This window comes from Ursus maritimus, unplaced genomic scaffold (genome assembly GCF_017311325.1).
Source record: "Ursus maritimus isolate PB19 unplaced genomic scaffold, ASM1731132v1 scaffold_32, whole genome shotgun sequence".
Taxonomy (NCBI): Eukaryota; Metazoa; Chordata; class Mammalia; order Carnivora; family Ursidae; genus Ursus; species Ursus maritimus.
This window is the reverse complement of record NW_024425786.1, coordinates 5,548,801-5,573,845: the sequence shown is the minus strand read 5'-3', so window position 1 is coordinate 5,573,845 and position 25,045 is coordinate 5,548,801. Positions and strand designations below refer to the sequence as shown.

Genomic DNA, 25,045 nt, shown 5'->3' with positions numbered 1-25,045 from the left:
ATCATCTAGTACACTCCCTGGCACATAGCAGGTGCTCAGTAAGTACTTGCTCAGCATTATCTTTGTTTCACCCTAAAGATATTCCCTCCTTTGACTATCACTATAGATTAATAGTTTACATTTGTAGAACACTACCGTTTACAGTGAGGATCCAACCAATTTCTTATTCCTATTTTAATCATCTTTTCCCCCATCAAATTCATTTCGCCGGACAGCGAATGGGAAATGTGCAGTGGAGAGGGTCACTTTATTTTCACCCTTTCCTAGGTTCACTAAAAAGGGCGAGGGGCTAAACTGCAGTTACTGGGTCTAAGGAAGGCATTTGCGGCATTGAGTAAATGGATTTTTCAACATCCACTAAAGGCTGGTTCAGGGCAAGCTCCAGAGAGGTCCGGCAGAAACGGCGAATTTCCCCTCCGAGCCCCCGAAAGGTTAGGTCGGCGAGACAGGAGAAGAGTAGGCGAGCCCTGACATTTGAGGCAGCGCCGGCGCAAGGGGGAAATTCTGACACCGAGGTCTGTGAGGGGCCCGGGCGGTGGCTTCGCCTCTGCTCCCAAACGGTGCGAAAGCCCCCCGAGCGTGGGCCACCTGGCACCACTCCCACAGCCGGTGGGGGGCCAGAGGCCGGCGGCCGACTCGCAGTGACGTCAGGCCCACTTCCAGCGGCCGGGGCGGAGGGTCCCCGGCCGGCGCCCGGGATTGGCCGAGCCGCAGGGCAGGGGGCGGGGCGGCGCGCGTTCCCAGCTGCCCGTGCGGCGCGCTCGGGCCTGCGGCGGCCGGCCTCCTTGCATGGCGGCGGCCGGCCTCGTTGCAAGTAGTCGGCCGGGCAGCAGCTCCGCTGTGGGCGGCCGGACGTATCCAAAGGACCTGTCGGCCGCGGTGCGGTCACCGTCGCACCTCAGCGACCCCGCGAACTTCCGGGGGAGGTTGCGGCCAGCGTAGGCGAGGCAGGAAGTCGACCCTTCCCACCTCCTCATCCCAGATTGGTTCCGGTGGCGGACGCCGAAGGGCGCGCGGGCTCCTGCGCCGCGAGCGCCGCTACGTGCAGGCTGCTGATCCGCCCAGCGGCGGCTTTCTGGAGAACCTGCAGAGCCCTGCGTCGGAAACAGGGCGGTGCCGTGGGCCCCGTCCGTTCTCATTTTTCCCTGGGTCTTGGTGGGAGACGCTGCCCTGCCCTGCTGTTCCTGCCATCTTATCAATAAGAATCTGATTAGGGTTTAGATATAGGTATATCAAAAGCGTGAAAAACACCTTTAGTTTGTGAAATGTGAATAGTAATGCCCGCCCATAGCTTGGTGAGGACTTACTGAGATCCTACGTAAAACAAGAGCTCAGACAACTTGAAATGTGGGGTCCCTTCTGGCTCTGTCCTGTGGTGGTCCTTTATTCCAGTTCTGCTGCAGTGTTTCCATATTCCAGAGATCTTGAGAACACGGTGATCCAGGAGCCACGACATTTCTGGCAGTGGTCAAAGTGATCAGTATCCCACCCAGCAGCACACATTTGAATCTAGCAGAACTTTGAGTCCTTGCTCCTGCCTTTTGACTGTAATCCCTTTCTTTCCTCAAGCCCACTTCCTGCACGTGGTGTTAAGCCGGGGCTGCACCCGCGGTGAAAACAAAATACTCTGGCGACTTTGGCGTGCCAGCATGGTGCTGTGGATCTCCAGGCTTTGGCAGTACCCGCCCACGCGGGGGATTACAATCAGAAGGTATGCTTACAGCGTTCAAGTCCCTCCACACTGTGGTTCCTTATCTTACACATTCTTAACCTCTTACTCTCCCTCACTCATTTTTTTCTGTTCCTTGAACATAACCTGTACTTTGCCTCCTCAAGCCTTTGGCACAAAGCAGCTCCCTCTAACTGGAATGCCATCTGCTTCCCTACCAGCCTTTCAGGGTACTTTCCATTTTGCAAAACCCAATTCCAGTGCAAAGTGCTCCAGGAGACCATATATTCCCACAGCACTTTGTTCTCCTATTATAGAATCTGTAAGGCTGGGCCGCTTTATCATAGTTATTTGTGTGAACTTCTTCCTTGCTCTCTAGGGTGTGAAGACTGTTGACATGGTGTCTTATCTAGATATGTCTCACAAGACAGCAAAATTCATTCAAGAAGCTTTGAGTGCGTGTCATGTGCCCAGCGCTGTTCTCGGGGCTGGGGATACAGCAGTGAAAAACCGTGTCCCCTCCGATGGCGCTCATGACATCCTTCAAACAATAGACAAATGCAGGAAAAGCTGTGTGTGTCAGGTGGTAATACGTACAATCGGGAAAGTAGTGGCTTGAAAGGAGATAGAAACAGGGAGAAGAGGAACCTAAGTGAGACGAGGGCACAAGTCATCTAGAAAGTGAGAGGGTGAGATTTTGGATGAGAGAGCGGCAAAGAAGGGCCCTGAAGCCGGCGTGCGTTTCCTCCATCAAAGAACAACAGGACAGCCGGCTTGAGGGGAGTGGAAGGATGCAAAGTGGGAGAACTGACAGGTCAGATCATGTGCACACTTGCATGAGACATTCAGTAAATGCTTGTGAATTAAATTTATTGAATTGATAAGGGATAGAGAATAATTTAATGATAGTAACGAAACTTAGAAATTGTTGGAGTGGGATAGACCTTGTAGGCATATATTAGGTATTTGCAACTAACATGCATGTCCATTGGAACTCTGATTTAGTGCAGTGGCATTTAACTGAAAAAAAAATCTCAATGAAAACCAATGGTTTATGCAGTGGTCTTCCATTATAATGGAAATCTGGAAGAAAAGGACACAGATTTTGTTGAGGACAAAATGGATTGACATGTGACTGGAGTTATTTGGTAGGTAATACCAATCACCATTAAGAAGTTCAGAAGGAGGGGCACCTGGGTGGCTCAGTCAGTTGAGTGTCCACCTTCGGCTCACGTCATGATCTCAGGGTCCCGGGATCAAGCCCTGTCTTGGGCTCCCTGCTCAGCGGGAAGCCTGCTTCTCCCTCTCCCTCTGCCTGCTGCTCCCCCTGTTTGTGCTCTTTATCTCTCTGTCAAATAAATAAATAAATACAATCTTTTAAAAAAAAAAGTTCAGAAGGAAACAAAATTCATCTGATGTTGTCTTGCTTTTGATTTGGAGGAAAAAAACCTTGTGTACGTTAGTTGACAAAAGTTGAGTTTGTGAAATAACTGGATACATTTGTGTATTTGTTCATTATAAAAGCACTTTCCTTCCCCAGGACTAAGGTGAATGCTACGGAGAGGGGCCACAGGCAGAAGCTAGCTTTCAGCAGAAGGTCATAAGCTTCAGGACTACTTTGCTTATTGGGTTGATTTTTCTTTGATCACCGTTGTCACTTGCAGTCCAAAGAACATTTCCCCTTCAGTGACCTGTGGCAACTGTCTCCAGTGGGATTTTAAAATCTAGAGCACTTGTTTACTTAATAATTTTTGGTTACATGCTCTAAAATTTTTAAAAAGTCAGTTTAGCTTCCTCCCAAAAAGTGGCTATTGATTGCACTCTTCATCACATTTCTCAAAGTTGAAATCGAATGTCAGTTTATTGGCAATCATTCACGTAGATGAGCTCAAATGTGGTTTCCGATTCAGCTCTCAAACCACTGCGTCGGCCGTCTCAGGCTCCGCTGCTGAGTCAACAGATCTTTTTATTCATTCACAGGAATGAGTAGCTCCTGGATTAGTCATAGCTCTTGGCCCAATGTGAAGGTAGCCTCGGAGTGAGAACAGCAGGGCTCCAGCCCTGGCTTCTTTCCCTAACTGCGGCTGTCCGGTGTGCCGAGAAAATACGCTGTCCTGATTCCAGCCTGTCTGGGTTTAAGCCCAGCTCTGCCCCGTGCTAGCTGCATGATCCTGAGCAAATTAGCTGACCCTCATGTCTCGTCCCCCCCGCCCCTGCCGCCTGTACAACAGGGATAACTTCACAGGGTGATTCTGAGGATTAAAGGAGTTAACAGAGATGAAGCTAGAACAGTGGCCTGAGTAGACACTCCAATGCTGTCATTAATACTTGGCTTGGTGGCTTGAATTCTTTCAGCTTCTGTTTCTTTAGCGCTAGAAGAGTAACAATAGTTCTTGCCTTGCAGAACTGCGAAGAGGCTAAATAGCATGCTGAGTACATCTGCAATGCAGAAGCAACAGTAAGTGTTAGCTAGTATTATTAGGAAACATTTATCAACAGTCGCAATCTGTTTAAATTCATTGGTGAGGGACCCATAGGACAGGAACATAGAAAGTGATGGACCAGGAAAACATGCCATCTTGATGGGGATGATGAGGGATACAAATTGCATAGACAGAGCTTTTGCCTTAAGGTGCAGTGACAGGATCCACATAAGGATTCAAAAGAAGAATGAATTGGAGACTATGCAAATTCCCGGAGCTAAAACTAAGTATTGAGTATATCTGTCTCAACATAAGACATGAAAGGAGGCTAGGTGCAGGGCTTGTGATCCCGGGGTCTGCAGAAGACCAAGGGGCACAGATAAAATTCAGGGGTCTGTGAATTTGGATGGGGAAAATTACATCTTTTATTTTCACTAACCACTAGCAGAAATCTAGTGTTCCTTCAATCTTGAATTTAAAATTCTACAGAGCATAGCCAGAGGCACAGTACCTATGATAATCACACCAGCGGAAGTCAGTTATTTTCATATCATGTTACAGTTATTACAGATATCCCAAGATACCATTTATACTCCTGATTAATTTGAAATTATGGCTCATGGTTAATTTGAAATTATGACAGGTATGTGTTAATAACAAAGTCCATATAGTACCACATTGCAAGTTGGCCTTTTAAATATTTGGTGAGTATATTTCAAAATAATTAATTTCCTCTGTAATCCTTTGTATTGTATTTTACAAACTTAAAAATATTATTATGCAAGGGGTGAGCATAGAGTCCAAAGGATGGAAGGGTACCGTGCACAGAAGCGTTAAGAGTCCTTGTTAAGAGCATGGGCTCCGGAGCCAGCCAGCCAGATGAACCCTTTCTCTGCTCCTTACCAGCCTGGTGACACTGGACAGGCTACCTGGGTTCTCTGCACCCCAGTTTTCTCTTCTGTAAAGTAAGGACAAAGGCTGTTGGAAGGTATAATTGGGGATACTATGTACACTTGCAGAATAGTGCCTTGCAGGGAGTAAGCTCTCAGTAAATGTTAGCCATCAGCAGAAAAGCATCTTACGTGAGGCTCAAGAGAGGGAAGAGTACAGTGTAGGTGGGGTGCACACACCAGAATGATTTCCCAAGGGAGGGAGAGAAAGAAAAGTTTAGGGCATGAGGAGGTAGGCAGGCTATGAGATTGGAGTTAACAAACTCATTCATTCATTCATTCAATAAAGGTTTCCGGAATGCCTGCTACATGCCTCTCAACACTTTTGCTAACACTTGTGAGGTCCGGAGCAGGTGTAGAAATAGAACTCATATACCATATGTCTGAATATTTAAAAGTGGTAAACCAAGCTAAAGATGTGTTAAATGGGTTCTGTTTTTCTACTCCAACAGAGATGTCTTCAAAATAATAATAGTAATTGTTTTTATGTCACAAAGTTGGGAAAATACCAACGACAACCGAATTTAATTATTACAGGTAGCTGAATGTACTTGGGTGGTCTGGGAATGTTCAATGGGTGGTAAAGACACATTAGTTCATGAATTATGATGTTATTTGCTCCATAAAATTTCTTTTTTCTTGCCTTTATTTCATTTGTTGTAGCTGAGAACTTCACATAATTTGTGTTCTGTTGACAGTGCTGACAAAGGAGTAAAAATACATATAATTGTACTCAAAGCATACAGAATTTATATACATGTAATGTAAAGTGTAAATGTAAATAGAATTTTTTCAATTAAAATTATGTTTCATGTTTTTAAAAAGTTACTCTACTAAAAGCTTTAAATTTATTAAAATAAAAAATGATAATTGATAAATATCAAATATCTAAAATTATTTCAATATAGGTGAGACTTTTTGTTTTTGGAAGGTAATTAAATTTCTTTCTTTTTTTTTTTTTTTTTTTTTGAGAGAAAGCGTGTAAGTGGCAGGGGGTGGGTAGGAGCAGAGGAAGAGGGAGAGAGAATCTCAAGCAGGCTCCACACTCAGCACAGAGCCCAGTGTGGGGCTTGTTCTCATGACCCTGAGATCACGACCTGAGCCGAAATCAAGAGTCAGACGCTCCACTGGCTGAGCAATCTAGGCGCCCCTGTTTGTTTGTTTATTCAAGTAATCTCTACACCCAACGTGGGGCTTGAACTCACGAACCCAAGATCAGGAGTCACATGCTCTACAGACTGAGGCAGCCAGGCGCCCCCAACCTTGCAGTTCTTATGTTACTTACTGTGCATGTGCATATTTAAAAGTATGAATTAATATTGCAAAGCGTTCCTCAGACTTCATGTGCGAATGTTACGAATTCCACGCCATTTCACAAGGACTTCCAGAACTGCAATCAGGTATATTAATAGGATCAAGAAGATGGACACATGGGACTTTTGGAAACTATACTTGCCATAATATTCTTGCAAAATAATAGATTATACGAGAATCTATTACAGTCCCAGGTATTGCAAAATAATAGATTATACGAGAATCTATTACATTCCAGGGATTTGGCTAATGAATTTGCCTTTCCCAGCCGCAGTTCCATGGGGTTCACACGGTGCCTGCCGCTCCGAGGCCATATCTCAGTACAGAGATGCTATCACCCTGTGTTTCCAGGCCACAGACCAAGAGCTGTGGGGGAGCGTTTATCTTTGGTTAGCTTGGATGGTACGTGCATCAGGTTACCTATAGAACTTGCCTTAGCTTCCTGTGATGGTTTTATCGAACCAGAATGTGTTAAATGAACAGTATACTCCTCAAACACTCGAACCAAGCCGTGCATCGCCTTCAGGAGACTAACTGCAAAGTGGTCGATGTTGTGTATCACAGGCTGGTGAAGCTAATCTTGAGAACCTTTCCTCTTGGTCAAACTTTTATGTCACTAGCCCAGCTTGAAAAAGTGAGCTAATTACTGTGCTGGGAAATGGCAGACGTCACTTTCAGAGGAGGTAATATCTCCGCCCACAGACTATCCAAAATGTAGATCAGTAAGTAACATTTAGTTAAATGAAAATATCGTCCAGTTAAATGTCATGTGGTGATGTTAAACAGAGTACCACATGTAAATGAGGAGGGAACTTGGTTGGATCGTGACTTTGAAAGTGTTAGGTGATCAGCAATGTCATTTTTATATGGTATGAAACTCCTACATGGGGCCAACTCTGCTAAAGCCGGTGGAGGGGATCCCATAATTATCACAGGTAAAGTGACTCTTGGCAGACTCTCAGATTTTGGGAGTAAGTTCTGTGGACAGCCCATGCATTTTCCTTCTCTTTTGCCACTTGCCCTGGTTGCTTTACTGATGACCAGCATGGAAAGCTAGGGAAGGCAAATTTTAAAGCAGTAAGTCTTATAATAACAGTTACTGTTTTCTTGAGACCTGTGTGCCAGGCATGGAGCTAAGTAGTTCATATTCATTGTTTCATTTAGTCCTCACTAAATGAGGATGAAGCACAGTGTTACTGTATCTGTAAGACATGGTTGGAAAAATTGACTCAGGGAGGTTAAGAAGTTTGTCCAAGGTCATATAGCGAGTCTAGATTCAATCCAAGTCAGTTTAACAGCCAAGCTTGGGCTCCTGCGCATGCGCTGTGTTCTACGGCTCCCATTATGTGGGGGGGGGGACGGCGGGGGGCGTAATAAAATTGCGATAACGGTAGCACATGAAAACGAGAATGAAGTACCACCTATCAGGATGACTATAATAAAAATTTTTTTTAATTAAAAATAAAATGGAAACATAACAAGTGCCAGCAAGGATGTGGAAACATTGGACTGCTTATCCATTGCTGGTGGGATGTACAACGGTGCAGCTGCCCTGGGAAGCAGTCCGGCATTTTCTCGAAAAGTGAAACAGAATTACTATACAATGCAGCAGTTCCAGTCCTAGGTATACACCCAAGAAAACTGAAAACACGTCCATTCAAAAGTGTACACGCACATAATCGAGCAGCATTATTCATAGTAACCAAAAAGGGGCACAATTCAAATGTCCATCACTGATGGATGGAGAGACAGCATGTGGACATCCACACAGTGGAGTAGTATTCTGCTAAGTGAAAGAGGCCTGATGCAAAAACAAGATGCTGTATGAGTCTATGGATATGGAATGGCCAGAACAGGCAAATTCATAGAGACAGAAAGCAGACTAGTGGTTACCAGGGTCAAGGTCAGGGTGCACTGGGGAGGGACTGCTCATGGGTGTCTTTTGGGAGCAATGAAAATGTTCCGGAATGATATACTGATGATAGTTGCACAACATAGGGAACATCAGTGAATTCCGTGAAATAAACACTTTAAAATAGTGGAATTTATGTTATTTGAGGTATATCTTAATTTTTTTTAAAGGCGACTTTAGATCAGGTCCCAGAAGTCCTTGAATAGTGGGCTATAGGATCCAGGTGTCCTTTAGTGGACGACAGGGAGCCACGGAAAGTTTCTAAGGAAGACATTGGCATGATAGGAGTCATGGAAACATGTAAAGTGCTTAGCACATAGTAAGTGTTTAATACACATTAGCCTCCCCCAATTTGACACTAAGCCCCCATGTCTCCTGGGGGAAAATAGCTCTTTTCTGTTTGAATCCTAACAGAAAGCCATCTGTTTTAGTCGAAACCACTCTTGCTATGGTTCCCCTGGTTGTCTTTCTGAGGACCCTTAGCCTCTCAGTGCTGGACAGGACCATCTTAGTATCCGAGAGCATCTTCCTCCTCTTCCTCCCTCCTCTTCACCACCCCTTCCTCCTCTTTTTCTCCTGTACTCCTCTTCCTCTTCTTCTTCCTTTTCAATTTTTTTTAAGTTTTTATTTATTCATTTAAGTAATTTCTACGCCCAACATGGGGCTCGAACTCAGGACTCCGAGATCAAGAGTTGCATGCTCTTCTGACTGAGCCAGCCATGTGCCCCCTTCTTCTTCCTTTTTTTTTTTTAAACTGAAATAATGGTTTTCTAAAAAATGCTCATAGATCTCAACTTTACCCAAAGTCGTCCCCCATATAAGTTCTCTGCCTTCCTTGTCTCCACTTCTCTTCATTTCTCCCTCCTTCTTCCCCCAACTCACCCACATAGCAAGGAGCTCAGTAGCAAGGAATCAGGTTGCCCTGGGTTCTAATCCCGGCTCCCCAACCTGCTGATTATCTGGCTAGACTCATAGGCTCAATGTTCTCATTTGCATAACATTACTCTAATAATAATGATAATGTCAACTCCTGGGGTTCTTTTGAGGACAGTGTTCATTAAAGTGCTTGTTAGAGTGACACCGGGTACGTCAGTGCCCTCAGTGAATTATGGCTAGAGCATTACTATTATTATACCAGTGGGGGTACGTTGTGGCAAAAGCACTGATACATCTTCAGAAGTGGCCTTCATCCTTCAAATCTCAAATGTGTGTAGGACACATTAAAGGCTTTGACCTGGAGGGCTACTTGAAGTGACAACACCCTTTCCCAAAGTCATCTGAGAGATGTCCTAACACCACATAGCTGCTTCCAAGAAATGGTTTGAAGTGCCATTATCAAGAGAGGATGGGGGCTCTAGGGGATTTTGGGGTCAGCAAACATCAGATGAGCAACCTCACAGAATCGTGGCGGGAATTTCCCACGAGGCCCCGCCCCCGGCTGAGTCACCAAACCCCTGTGTTTGACTTGCAGCGAGCGAGAGGAGAGCCTCACTGCTCTGAAGATCAAGGAGTGGAAAGTTCTTCACCAGCCCAGAGAGCTTAAGGTTTGTCCGTGTGGGGCAGCTGGGGGAGCGGAGTTGGGGTAAAGATAGAAGCTTTATTCCTTTTCTCCGTGTCTAGACTTTTTGCCCTTCTAATTTCCAATAACTTTTATTCCATAGCCTATTAAATAAAGATCAAGCCCCTGGCCTAAAGAGGTTTCTTACTTAGTAGTTTTGTTACTATATGAGCTTCAAATCTCAAAATGGGCAAATATAGGTCTATTAAGAAAATGTGATCGTAAGTTGAGCAGATCGATGCTTCAACATGTTAGCAATTGGGTGTTGAAATGTTCACATATTGTTCTGACAAAGGGGAAGGAGTAATGAGATATCTCCCCAGTGAGCTGAACTGTTAGATAAGACTGACAGATTGTCATGTTAAGAACTCTGTCGCAGTGCCAGCAAACAGCTGGCATTGTTGAACTCTGGAGGCTAATGCTAAGTGTCTATGAAAGTCCCCAAAAATTCTTGTTACTGTTATTTCTGCATTTTGGCAAAACACGTTGGAGAGTGCAGGCTCAGGCTTTGGCAAACCTGCACAAAACTATGTGTGTAGTCATGTCTGTCTCATCATAGAAGGGTCTGGGCATCTGCCACCTTTTCCGTAATATTCCATCAATGAAGTATTTCTGAAAAACCCTGAGTTATGGTCTTATGGATTGCACAGGTGATGGTTGAAATGTCGATAATCCTAAAAGGAGAAACCACCTCATTCTTGGAAATTTTTACCTTTTGCAGAGTGGAATTTGTGAAACCAGCTACTTTGATTAAAACCCTTTTGGAATCTGCTTTGCTTGTATCCAATCTATGCAAGATCTCACCATGGGCAGTGGCTATTACAATATAGTGGCTACCATGTTGTTGGTCATGAATTTTGAGAGGACAAGATCAGTGCAGGATTCCTGTAATAAATGCCCAGCTGGTAAGAACCAAATTCACATGTGTGTTTGATCGGTTTTGTTGAATACATGGTTCAGGGAGTCTAGTAGTCAGGGTGACTGAGCTCTGTTTCAATGATTTGTTTATTCATTCATGTACAAACATTTCTTGGATGCTGCATCTTAGCTGTGTGAACATAGCCATGTCCCTTAATACCTTGTGTCCCAGCTTTGGCATAGGGGGATAATGAAAGAACCTATCTCATAGCTTTGCTGGGAGGATCCCATGATAGGTTCTGAACAGTGCATGGCACATGGCAAGACCTCAGTAAATGTCAGCCTTCTCTGTGAGGACCTGTGCTCAGACTGGGGGGCGCAGCAGGGAATAAGAAGTAGCAGGGTGGGGAGAAGCAGACACATGTACATTGCTAGTATACTGATGAAGGATGCTGATCCCCTGAACCCAGTCATATTGATCTCCTGGATCAATCAAGAGAAGTCATCCTTTTTTGTTCAATAGATAAAGGAAACTGTTTTCTTTCTGTTGGTTTATCTGTTGCAATATCTATACATTGTTATTTGTAATTCTGCTAAGGGCAATCTTGCAAATGTATAATTATAACAGTCAATCAAAGTAAAGCGTGTCACTGTGCCACCTAGAAACTAATCATTGTTTCTTCCTCTAGTTTTCTGGAGAACTTTATAATGCTTTGGGCGATGGCTGTGCGTTGTCCAACAGTACACCTATTATCTACCTTCTCAGGTACTTTCTGTGGGAAAAGCAAGGGTCAGATCTGCATTCCTTGTCCTCAAGATAGTTTCTCCAGCACCAGTGGACAACAGGCCTGTGGCATATGCAGGCAGTGTGAAGGTATGATTTAAAAGATGTATGTTGATCCGAACATGTGTTGGGACGACAGGTTTTTATTCTCTAGTGTATTGATCTTGGTGGAAATGTTAACTATGCTGGTTCCTCTGTCAAAAGGCAGGTCCAGTAAAATAATTTGCTGTAAAAGCAATAATTTGTAGATGGAGCTTTTAAATATTGGGGGAAACACTCATTTGAGAAGAGAGAAGCATTTACTTAGGAAAATGTAAAAATGTCTTCTACAGAGATTTAAACATGAACTTTATACTCTAAGGTCATTGGGAACATTGTGAGAGTGAGCACGGGTTTTGTGGGTTTTCTTTTTTTTTTTTTAGCATGATTTTTATTGCAGAACATAAATTTGCTTCCTGGATTCAGAGGTCAAGTGTAATGTAACTTAGGAAACTTTGTAGGTGTTTTCAGGACCAAGAAGGTGTGTTCGCCCATCAGCAATGCAGAGTGTGAGTGCATCTCAGGATTCCACTGCCTGGGGGTGGGATGCACCATGTGTGAACCGGATTGTAAACAAGGTCAAGAATTAACCAAAGAGGGTAGGTTTGCTCTTCTTCAATCTAGGGCAAGTCTGTTTATCTAGACATATGTCATTCGTTTAGGTCTTGGGCCTTTGAATATAAAGTAAAACATAGATTAGTAAAACCTTGAAGCAACACACAATGAACCACTGAGTCAAGTATATGATACTCACAAAATTATTTTTCAATCAATGGAAATAATTTGAGATCACAACATTTGTTATTCACCAGGATCATGCATTTCCATACATTCTATATCTACATCTATATCTATACACAATACTCTGTGTACACTTGGAATAAAAACTTTAGTCAACTTGGGATTTCATTTCAAGAAGCATTGTGGAATAGCCCATGTAGATTGTGTTAAGTTAATGACTTCATTATTATGTAATTATGACTGTATTATTATGTAATTATGCTATGTATCATGCTATGTAATTATGCTCATCACAGGAAAAGTTATGAAATCATCAAAAATTCCCTTTTTTTATTGTTGCTTTAATTTTTATGCAGGTTGTAAAGACTGTCACTTTGGGACATTTAATGATCAGAAACATGGCACCTGTCAACCCTGGACAAAGTACGTATAATTTCCTTTTGCTTTCAAAATAGAGAATCTGGGTTAAAATTTTGTTTGTTTGTTTATAAAGTTTTTTTTTTAAAGATTTTATTTATTTATTTGTCAGAGAGAGAGAGAGGGAGAGCGAGCACAAGCAGGGGGAACTGCAGGCAGATGGAGAAACAGACTCCCCACTGAGCAGGGAGCCTGACTAGGGACTCAGTCCCAGGACTCTGGGATCATGACCTGAGCTGAAGGCAGATGCTTAACCAACTGAGCCACCCAGGTGTCCCTGGGTTAACATTTTTAAAGACAAAGAATGTTATCATTGAAGTTTTAAAAAAATCTATCTGGGGCACCTGGCTGGTGCCAGTCAGTGGAGCGTGTGACTCTTGATCTCAGGGTCATGAGTTCCAGCCCCACGTGGGCCTGGAGCCTGCTTTAAAAATCTAGCAAGTGTAGGCATAGAAGAGCATACGAACAGGCAACATGTGAACAGTATGAGGTAATAGTGATTTGATAACAAAGTGAGCATTTTCTCCAGAAATAATGCCCAGAGCATTTAGCTCAGATTTGCTGGAACTTTGTTACTGTCTGTCCCAGCTGTTCTGTTCTGTTTCCTTCCAATCTCTTTGCTGCCTCTTACCTGTCCTCACTGATCACTCAGCCCATCATCAAGGGTGCAAGGCCAGCACGGAGGATGATACAAGAAGGGTAAATTATGTTTCCTACCCTCAAAAACATAGCACCTCTTTGCGCAAACAAGACCATCACAGAAGTCACACAGCCAACAGCATACATGGGAATCTGCCTGTCGACCTGTGTGATCAGGACCAGAGCTACTCAGAGTGTGGTCCGCGGACAGGTGCTCATCCACAGACAGTTTGTGGTATCCGTGGCAGGAACACCACACACTCTAAGAGTGAGCATTTAGAAACGTGTAAAGCAATTGGCAGAGTTACGTGTGCCCGTCAACCCTAAAAAGAATTGAGGTCTTGTATTTTGTATGCCTTTGTTCTTTTTTTTCATTTGATTTTCTTACTAGAAAATCATTTTGATTATTATTTTACATTTACATTCTTAGGTTTTACAAAAATATTGGTTTATACAGATGGGGAAAGGTTTTTTTTTTTAAGGTCTTTCAACAGAAATAGCTCAGAGAAGTCTATGGGTCTGCATGGAAAGTGGGATTGAACTGGTTTTGGAGGAAGAGTGGGTTTGCATTAGGTAAAGGGAGGAGGGAAAAGACATACGACAATGATGATGGTGATGGTGTCGATCATGGTGGTGATGATGGTGATGGTGTTGATGATGATGGTGATGATGGGGATGATGATGATGGTGTTGATGGTGGTGATGATGGTGATGGTGATGATGGTGATGGTGTTGATGATGATGGTGATGATGGTGATGATGGGGATGATGATGATGGTGATGATGATGTTGATGATGATGGTGTTGATGGTGATGATGATGATGATGATGGTGTTGATGATGATAGTGATGATGGTGATGATGGGGATGATAATGATGGTGATGATGATGTTGTTGATGATGATGGTGCTGATGATGATGGTGATGATGGGGATGATGATGATGGTGATGATGATGTTGATGATGATGGTGTTGATGGTGGTGATGATGATGATGATGATGATGGTGTTGATGATGATAGTGATGATGGTGATGATGGGGATGATGATGATGGTGATGATGATGTTGTTGATGATGATGGTGTTGATGATGATGGTGATGATGGGGATGATGATGATGGTGATGATGATGTTGATGATGATGGTGTTGATGGTGGTGATGATGGTGATGATGATGATGGTGTTGATGATGGTGGTGATGATGGGGATGATGATGATGGTGATGATGATGATGGTGATAATAGCTACCATTTGTTGGGTCTGGGTTCATAAAATCCAGCCCCTGCAAGCTTGTCCCTCGGGTCATTCATTTGCTCTTCACAACAGCCCTTGGAGCATGTATACCTTATTTTACAGATGAGAAAACAGTCTTAGAGGGATCTTCTTAACTTTCCCATGGTCATTCTGCACAGGGACAGACCCTGGGCTCAAACCCTTGTCTGTCTGATGCCAGCACATCATAGGGTTAGGAACTCCTAACCCTTGGGCTAGGTTGTCTGTCCTTCATGTATGCCAGAGATGGTCGAATATGCTTAGGAAATAGAGGGTGAGAGACTAACCAGGCAAAACAGTCTGGGGACAGTTGTGGGACAGGGCTCCCCAGCCTGGGAAGAAAGAAGAATCCAGTTAGGTGGGTAGAATGGAGTGGATTATGGAGAACTGTGAAAGCTGGAGGAAGCCAGCCAGTCAAGTGTATATTTTCCATAATATCTTTATGAACCCAGACCCACACATCTTTGTCACTGGGCTGCTTTATTGGATGGAAAATGTCAATATTTTTAATTAGAATGACCTGTACTTAAATTAATTATTTGAACTCTTCATTGGATGGTCCAAGCTGTTCCTTGGAAGGCAAGTCTGTACTTGTGAATGGGACGAAGGAAAGTGATGCAGTGTGTGGACCAGCTTCGGCTGACTTCTCTCCAGGTACAACCTCTGCCACCACGCCTGCCCCTGCAAGAGATCCAGGTAGCTGGTTCATTGCTATTAAACCAGAGTGGATGCATTATGGCTCTTCTGATTGGAATCTAAATCGCCCCCATACTGTGATGCCTCACATCTCTGCCTACAACAGGCACCTCCTGCATGCCTTCCTTCTCTTATCCTGGCATCCAAAAACCCATCGATTTTTTTCAAGTATTTGCAATGCAATCTGAGATACACATTAGTAAGCAGAACAAGGTGAAACTACCCAGACAAATACTACACCTTTGATAATGTGAAATTAAGGGGATTATAGCGTCCCATATTTTCTACATTCTTGAGAGGCCAAGCCGCTTAATTTTTGTGGGCCTCTGGAGAAATTATTTAGGTTCCATAAAAAATTTTCTTATATGCAGTTAAGTTTATTAAGTTACCTGGTTAGAGATGTCCAAGGCACCACCTCTCCTTGTGATTAGGGGTTTACCGATGTAACTATAAATATACGTATATTTGCAAAACTATATATCTGCATGCATTTCTCCTTTTCCTCTTTTTTAAAGGACATACGCCCCAGATCATCGTCTTCTTTCTGACACTGACGTCGGCTGCTGTGCTGTTCCTGGTGTTCTTTCTCGTGCTCCATTTCTCTGTCCTTAAACATGGCAGAAAGAAACTCCTGTATTTATTCAAACAACGTAAGACCACTATAAACGTATTCGATATGAGCTCTTTTGAGGCAAAGCTTTTTACAGTAGAAAGGAAAAGACACTTTTTTCTGGTTAGTGTAGCACAGAGGTTATCAAGGAGGGCAATTTTGCCCCCAAAGGGACATTTGGTAATGTCTGGAGACAGTTTTGGTGGTCACAACCTTGGGGGCGTGGAGGGCATCTAGTGAAAGGAGTCAGAGGTGCTGCTGAAATTCTACAATGCACAGGAAAACAGTTACCCCCCCAAGTGCTCACCAAAACTTCTGATTTAAAGAATTATCCTTCCCACCTTCACCCCACCTACAACACAAATGCTTTGCAAGAGTAGTGATGAGTAATTAGTGAGTTGCAATGAAACTGCAATCCATTTTTTAAATTTTTAGGCCATTTAAAAAAACTTTCTATTTTGAAACAATTATAGGTTTACAGGAAGTTGTAAAGATAGTACAGAAAAGTCTCATGTGTCATTCATGGGGTTACATCTTCTGTGACTAGAGCACACTATGAAAACCAGGTAGTTGACATTGACATGTCCGTGTGTGTCTAGCTGTATGTCATTGATCACATGTGTAGATTGGCCTAACCTCCAGCACAACCAAACAGAAATGTACCCTCACCCCCAGGACCCCCTCCCTGCTAGTCCTCTGTGGTCACATCCACTCCCTCCCCCCTCCCTCCTGGCAGCACAAGTCTGTTTTCCATCTCTACACTTTTTTTAAAAGATTTTATTCATTTATTTGTCAGAGAGAGGGAGAGAGGGAGCACAAGCAAGGGGAGCAGCAAAGGCAGAGGGAGAAGCAGACTCCCGCTGAGCAAGGAGCCCCATGCAGGACTCCATCCCAGGACCCTGGGATCATGACCTGAGCCGAAGGCAGACACTTCACCGACTGGGCCACCCAGGAGTCCCCCATCTCTATACTTTTGTCACTTAGGGAATGTTTTATAAATAGAAGTACGCAACGTATAAGTTGATTATAAGCATGTGACCTTTTCGGATTGGCTTTTTTCACTCAGCTTAATGCCACTGAGGTCCACCCAAGGCACGATGTGCTTCAACGGTGGGCTATTTTTTTTTGTTAACCCCTGACCAGCGTTCTGTGCCATGGTTGAACCTGTGTGTTTGACCATTCACCAACTGAGGGACATTCTGATTGTTTCCAATTTTTGACTATTGCATATAAAGCTTTTGTCAATAATCACGTACAGGTTATGTGTGGACATAGTTTTCATATCGCTAACATACATGCCCAGGAGTGCAGTTTCTGGGCCATGTGATTTGTTGTTTTAAGAAACTGCCGAACTATTTTCTGGAGGAGTGGTGCCATGTAATATTCCATCATGGCGTAAGAGCAATCATGTCTCCTCAGCCTTGGCTGTGTTTTGTACTGCCACAGTTTCGTATCCAGCCGTGATAACCCATCGTGGTCATTTGGCTTCCCCTAAGGGTCAAACATCCTTTCACGTACTGATTTTCTTTTTTTTTCTTTAAGTTTTATTTATTTATTTGACACAGAGAGAGAGAGCAAGAGCGGAAACAGGGGCAGAGGGAGAGAGCGAGGGCATAACAGGTTCCCCGCTGAGCAGGGAGCCCGATGTGGGGCTTGATCCCAGGACCCAGAGATCATGACCTGAGCCGAAGGCAGATGCTTCACCGACTGAGGCACCCAGGGGCCCCTCACATACTTATTCTCCACCTCTGTATTTTCCTCGGTGAAAGGTTCCTTGATGTCTTTGGTCTATTTTCTAATTGGATTTTTGTTTGTTTGTTTTCCTGTTGACATTGGAGAGTTCTTGACGCCTTCTAGGGGAGTCCTGTGGCAGGTGTGGGCTTTGTGTTTCTGCCCACTCTGTAGCTTGCCTTTCCCTCCTCTTCACAGGGTCTTCTGCAGAGAAAAAGGTTTTAATTTTGATAAAGTACAATTTGTCAGGTTGTTTTTTTTTTTTCATGTATGGAGTCATGTCTGAGAACTCTTTAATCCTGGACCGCAAAGATTTTTATTTTCTCCCGTGTCATCTTCTAAATGTTTTACATTTACATCCGTGGTTTATTTTTAGCTAAGTGTTGTTTAAGGTGTGAGAGGTTTAGGTCAAGAATTTTCTTCTTTTTTGCCTTTGGATGCCCAGTTGCTCCAGCATCACTTTTGAAAACATTATTCTTCCCTCATTGAATTGTTTTTGTGGCTTTCTCAAAAATCAGTTAGCTATACTTGTGCAGGGGCTATTTCTGGTTTTTCCCTTTTGTTCCACTGAGCTGTGTGTTTATTCTCTGCCAGCACCACACTGTCTTGATTACCGTGGCTGTAAAACAGGTCTTGAAAGTAGGTAGAGGGTAGATGGATTTTTCAACTTTATTTTTCTTTTTCAACATTGTTTTAGCTATTCTAGTTCCTTTGCATTTCCAAATAAATTTTAGGACAATCTTATCTGTATCTACAAAAGTCAGTTGGGATTCTGATAGTAACAGTGGTAAACCTGTATATTACATCGGTGAAAATTGATGTCTTTACTATGTAAAGTATTTATGTCTTAAATTAGTAAAGACTTTTATTTTTCTTCTATTTCTTTTATTTCTTTCATCAGCATTTTGTAGTTTTCAGCATACAAATTGTGTACATATTTTATCAAATGTAGGCTTTAGCATGTAAATTTTTTTTAAGAATTGCAAATGGTATTTTATCTTAAATTTTGATTTCCACCTGCTTATTGTTATTCTATAAGAGTATAGTTGATTTTCATAGATTGATCGTGTATCATAATTTTGCTGAACTCACTTATTAGTTCCAGGAGCATGTTGTAAATTCCTTGGGATTTTACAGGTACTATAATGCCACCTGCAAATAGAAGCAGTTTCATTTTTTCCTTTCCAATCTGCATTTCTTTTATTTCTTTTTCTTGACTTACTGTGCTGGCTAGAACTTCCAGCACCATGTCCACTAAGCGTGGTCAGAGTGAATATCCTCGCCTCACTTCTAATATTAGGGAAAAAGCATTCAGTCTTTCACCAGTAAGTATGATGTAAGCTATAGATTTTTAGTAGCTCTTCTTTATCAAGTTGATGAAGTCCATCCTTTATTTCTAGTTTTCCGATATTTTTTAAAAAATCAAGAATGAGTGTTTAATTTTGTCAAATACTTTTTGCATCAATTGATATGATCATGTGACTTTTCTTCATCCACCTAAGATGATGGATTACACAGATTCATGTTTGAATATTGAACCAGCCTGGCATCCCTGGACTAAATTTCACTTGGTCATGGTAGATAGTCCTTTTTATATATTGCTTAATTCCATTTGCTAATATTTTGTGAAGAATTTTTATAGCTATATTCATGAAGGATAGTGCTCTGTGGTTTTCTTTTCTGGAATTGTCTTTGTCTGATTTTGGTATCAGGGTAATACTGGATTCCTCAAATAAGTTGAGATGTGTTCCTTCTCTATTTTCTGGAAGAGATTGTGTAGAATGGTGTTAATGCTCCTTTAGATGGTTGGTAGAATTCTCTAGTGAAACTATCTGGACCTGAAGATTTTCTTTTTGGAGATTTTAATTACAAAATAAATTTCCTTAATCATTATAGGACTATTCACTTCATGGTGAGCAAGTTGTGATAGTTTGTATTTTTTCAGGAATTGGTCAATTTCCTCTAAGTTGTGAAATGTATGTGTTTAAGTTATTCGTAGTATTCTCTTATTATTCACTTAATTCTCCAAATATAGGTGTGGAATTGTGTATTCCCCCTTTCAGTTTTATCAGGTTCAGCTTCACCTATTTTTTTGCAGCTTGATTGTCTGATGTATACACATTCAGTATTGCTGTGTCTTCTGGGTAAATTGACTTTTTAAAAAATTATGAAAATTCCCTCTCTGTGCTGATAATTATTTTTTGCTCTGAAATCTACTTTATCTGATATTAATATAGGCCTGCTTTTAAAAAATTAATATATACATGGTATACCTTTTTGCATTCTTTTACTTTCAACCTAACTACCTTTTATATTTGTTTTTTTAATAAAGATTTTATTCATTTATTTGAGAGAGAGAGAGAGTGCACGCATGTGAGTGGAGGAAGGGGCAGAGGGAAAGGGAGAGAGAGAATCTCAGACTCCACACTGAGTACAGAGCCAGATGCAGAGCTTGATCTCATGACCCTGAGATCATGACCTGAGCTGAAACCAAGAGTCGGACACTTAACCAACTGAGTCACTCAGCTACCCCCATTTTATATTTGAAGTGAATTTCTTGTAGACAACATATAATGGTCACTCTACTAATCTCTGTCTTTTAATTGGTATATTTAAACCATGTATATTTAATGTAATTATTTATATGTTAGGTCTTAAGATCCTATTTTATTTTTCGTTTTCTGTTTGCTTTCTCTGGTTTTCATTTCTCTGCATTCCTGGGATTACCTGAACATTTTTAGAAATCCACTTTGATTTGCCTATAGTTTTTTTGAGTGTATCTCTTTGTGTAACTCTTATAGTGGCTGCTCTAGTTATTGTACATAATTTATCTGTCTACTAGTATCAACATTATAACACTTTGAATGAAGTATGAAAATATTACCTGCTTTTGCATCCTTTTAACCTCCTCCAATTTATAATATACTTATCTTAAATATTACCACTACATACTTTGAGAACCATATTAGACACTTATAATTTTTGCTTCAACTGTCAAATATAATTTGGAAAGCTCAAGGGAAGGAAAGTTTATTGTATTTACCCATATATTTGTTCATTTCTTTTTTCTTTATTCCTTCCTGATATTCTAAGATTCCTTCTTTTATCAGTTCTCTTCTATTTAGAGAATTTCCTGTAGCCATTCTTTTAGGGTAGGCCTTCTGGTGACAAATTCTCTTAAATATTCATCTGAGAATGTCTTGACTTCCCCTTCATTCCTGAAAGATATTTTCACCAGGTATTGAATTTGAGCTTCCAGGAGTTGTCACCAGCCCTTGTGGTTAGACGGGGCTGGAAGACATTCTCCATAGCAGGTGGGGCTATGATTCAGCTCCTTGCCTGGGCATGGGCAAACCAGGCTCTACGGTGGGCAAAACTCCTTGTTTGAGGGTCTGAATCAGGCAGATTTGCACCTCATCAACTTCTCTGGTCAGGGTGAGCCCTGAACTTGGCTCTGCATAAACAAGACTACTGGTTGGGATTGTTCCTTGGACTTTGCAAGTATGTACTCAGTCTGCCAAGATCCGTGTGCTGGTTGCTGCAAGCTCCTTTCCCTTCTCCATCAGATTCCCCGTGGTTGGGCCCTGCAGATCCCCCTGCCATTCCTGTGGTGTGAGATCAGAATAGGAGCTCCCCTAAAGTGCCCCCAATGCTGGGAGAAGCCGGTGGTTCCCTTTGGGTTCTTTTCCCACTGGAGGAGCCAGAGGCTCAGAGGGACCTCTCTGTGTGGTGCTGCATGGGCCTACAGGAGGGGCAGTGTGGTCAACGGTAACTGCTTCTCTTACCCTCCTAACACAGTCTGTCTTGGTCTCTGTGGTGCAGAGGTGGGGCTGCCGCGGCCTCATCCCCATGTTCTAGGATTCTCTCAGTGGTGTCTTGTTCTTGAATAGTTGCTAGTTGTTCTTCTTAGGAGGGAGACCAAAGATAGGAACAAGCTATGTGGCCATCTTGTGATGTCACTCTCCTTGGTTATTTTTTTTTTTATAGTAAGAAGCATGTAATATTGAGGCAGGCCCTTTTAATTGTTGGGCTATTTTTAAAAATCTGTTTAAGATGAAAAGTTACCTGGGGCTGGGTGGCTCAGTTGGTGAAGCATCTGACCTTGATTTTGGCTCAGGTCATGATCCCAGGGTCCTGAGATTGAGCCCCACATTGGGCTCCACACTCAGCACGGAGTCTGCTTGTCCCTCTCCCTCCGCTCTTCCTCCCCTCCACTTGCACGCACACACACACACACTCTCTCTCTTTCTCTCTCAAATCAATAAATAAATGAAATCTTTTTAAAAAAAGATGAAAAGTTGCTCAGCAGTAACACAAATACTTCACACTAACATGTAAAAGGAAACCAGGAAGCTAAGGCATAAATCAATTCTTTAATTGCCGATAGATGGAAGTAGTGGGAGTATCTTCAATGTCTTGGTGCCGCAAGCATTTCATTCAAAAGACACTGTCTCGTGTGTCATCTAAGTAACCCTGAAGACTAAAATCCATACTGCTGAATCGAAACTATGGTTACGTTTGGGATATGACTAATTTTTTTTTTAATATTTTATTTATTTATTTGACAGAGAGAGACAGCCAGCGAGAGAGGGAACACAAGCAGGGGGAGTGGGAGAGGAAGAAGCAGGCTCATAGCAGAGGAGCCTGATGTGGGGCTCGATCCCATAACGCCGGGATCACTCCCTGAGCCGAAGGCAGACGCTTAACCGCTGTGCCACCCAGGTGCCCCTGGGATATGACTAATTTTGTGCTATACTGATTCATGCTCAAGTTTTTAGCCATCGTAGAAAATAAAATCGTTTTTCAGGACCCATAAGAGTAATTGATAAGAAGAAATTGTAAATAATCCTGAGAAAAAGCTCCTACTTGCTATCATCTCTCTTATTGATAAACTTGTTCAAATTAGAGTTGAGCGCGGTTGCGACTTAGAGATGTCCTGTGACTGTGATTGACGGAAACTGGATGTTAAATGGTTAAAACAAACAGCAAAAGATAAGTTACTTTTAAACTGCTTTTCAGCATTTATGAGGCCAGTACAAACTGCTCAAGAGGAAGATGCCTGTAGCTGCCGATTTCCGGAAGAAGAGGAAGGAGAATGTGAGCTGTAAAGCAGAAATCCAAAACTCCGCTGGGACTGTCTTGAGAAGAATCACAGGAGAAACATGAGTGATCCCACCATCGTATCTTACTAAATTGGAGACACTGTCCTAGATAAGACTCAGGATTACCCCCAAGTTTTCTCAAAATGCTGACAGGTTGGCCTTTAAAAATGTACCCCTTTTAGTGCATGTATGGGACAGAGCTGGTGGGAAAGGGGCTTTTCCAGATAATGCTTAATAGGCTTCAGCTAGTTTGTTTTTGAAACCCAAAGAGAATTTAAAATTACATCATGTAGGCCAATAGTCCAGCCAAAATGATAGTCAAAAATCAATTCCATTTGAGTGTGTGTGTGTGTGTGTGTGCGCTAACATGACATATGACAAAAAGCCACAAGATGCAGGAAATACCCCCAACCAAATTTTCCATTGGTTCAGATAGTCAACACAATGAGCTGTACTGATATGAGGGAGGAAATTATGACAGTGCCCAGATTTGAGGTCAAGGGAAAAATATCTCAGACCTCGAGGAAGAGTTTTGGAAAGAGTTCCTATGTCTTTGCACGTTCTGTGGCCCCTTCATCTCCGTGTCCTCTACCTTGTGCTGCTTCTCTCTGGACCGGGGCTTACGTTTCGGTTCTTTGTTGTTTAAAATTGTTTTAATTTATTATTGAAGTATAATCAACAAACGATGTAATATTAGTATCGAGGGTATAGCATAGAGGCTCCACAATTCTGTACGTTACTCAACGCCCAACACGGTAAGTGTTGTCCCCTTCTGTCACCATACGACATTATTACAGACATTATTATTGTGTTGTCCCCTTCTGTCACCATACGACATTATTACAGACATTATTATTGACCGCATTCCCGATGCTGTACTTTCCATTTCTGTGACTTATTTATTTTATAATTAGACGTTTGTGTCTCTTAATCTACTTCCTCTCTTTTGCCCATTGTTAAAAATTGGCTTATGTGTTTCTAATTCTTAAGAACGTTAAAAATAATATCTGGTACATACACTAAATAAATGGAACAGGTGGGAATGAGCAATGGCAGAATGAAGTCCCACGAACCCATAGCCCAACCAGAGTATAGAGCAGGAGCTGTCAAACTCCCACAGGCCAGATCTGAGGGGTCGTGTGTCTCTGTATGGCTTCTGAGCTAAAAATGATGTTTACATGTTTAAATAGTTAAAAACAAATCAGAAGAAGACTAATATCTCATGACATGAAAAAGTATGTAGAATTCAAATTTCAGAGTCCACAAATGAAGTTTTATTGGAACACACAGCCACACTCAGGTGGCTTTTGCATTACAACAGCAGAGTTGAGCAGAGACAAGAGACTGTAAGGCCCACAAAGCCTAAAATATTTAACATCTGACCCTTCGTAGGGTCAGAGTCAAGGTCAGAGCGTCCATCTGTGTGTTGCTTCCCTCCCTCATCTGCCTAGCCCCCCACCTTGCCCCCAGCACCCTTTCTCAGAACCATCAACACGAACCATTCCCTTGGTTGAAAAAAAAAAATCATTGCTTATATATTTATGTAGCCCAAACCATGTTATTTAGTTTTGCTGCTTTTTGAGCTTTATGGAAATGGTATTAGGCTACTGTGACTTGCTTTAATCACTCAACATTCTATTTATAAAGACTCATTCCTGTTATCGTGTGTAACTAGCATGCGTTCTTTTTGATGATTGTATAGTTTTACAAATATACCGTAATTTATCAATCCATTCTGAACCAAAGGACGTTTGAGTTGTTTCCAGGTTTTTTTGCAACTGTGGACAGTGTTGATGTGCGTGTTCTTTTGTGTGTGTCCTGTGGGAGAGTGTCGCTAGGGAAACTTTCTTAGAGTGAAATTTCTGGATCTTCAAAGATGCGTCCTAGCACAGAAATGTTCAATCTCATGAGCTAAGTTATGCAGAAATAACAAACGACCCTCCTTACCCCCTCCACCCCCAATCTTAACGGACTACACCAAAACCACATGCATGTCTTGCTGTCATCACATGCCCGTGGCAGGCTGGCCGTGGCTCCGTCCCACATTATTTCTTAGGTGGAGGTAGCAGCTTCCGCTTGGAACGTTGGCCATCTCAGGGCAAAGGGGTACCGGCCACTTTGCTCACGGCCGGTTGATTAGATTCTAACCTTTAGAGCCAGCCCTGCAGTGAAGCTGTGCGTTCACGGGCGGAAGGCAGAATCCTCAGCCAGGGAAGACCAGGGAAGACCTGAACAAGAAGTCGGCTGTGCTGCTGTTCAGAGCGGTGGCTCTAAGTCACGCACCTGTCAGCCTCACTGAGTCCCATCCTTGCTACTCTTCGGGATCGCCAG

The 25,045-nt window shown here is 42.5% G+C and overlaps 1 protein-coding gene across 3 annotated transcripts; it reads left to right on the top strand.

The window, feature by feature from the left end:
- Positions 1–1,155: 1,155 nt before the first annotated feature.
- Positions 1,156–24,447, top strand: TNFRSF9 (TNF receptor superfamily member 9). 3 transcript variants are annotated; one of them, XM_008694772.2, is made up of 10 exons: positions 1,156–1,711; positions 4,074–4,127; positions 9,740–9,812; positions 10,548–10,731; positions 11,451–11,558; positions 11,969–12,106; positions 12,605–12,671; positions 15,141–15,271; positions 15,787–15,921; positions 22,632–24,447. In XM_008694772.2, exons 4-10 carry the CDS (start codon positions 10,617–10,619, stop codon positions 22,718–22,720), a joined length of 783 nt encoding a protein of 260 aa, XP_008692994.2. In that variant the 5' UTR covers positions 1,156–1,711; positions 4,074–4,127; positions 9,740–9,812; positions 10,548–10,616; the 3' UTR covers positions 22,721–24,447. The 3 variants fall into 3 exon arrangements, with proteins under 3 accessions (XP_008692994.2, XP_008692993.2, XP_008692995.2); XM_008694771.2 differs by lacking the exon at positions 4,074–4,127; XM_008694773.2 differs by lacking the exon at positions 4,074–4,127 and having other exon boundaries at positions 1,163–1,711; positions 15,141–15,229.
- Positions 24,448–25,045: the final 598 nt, after the last annotated feature.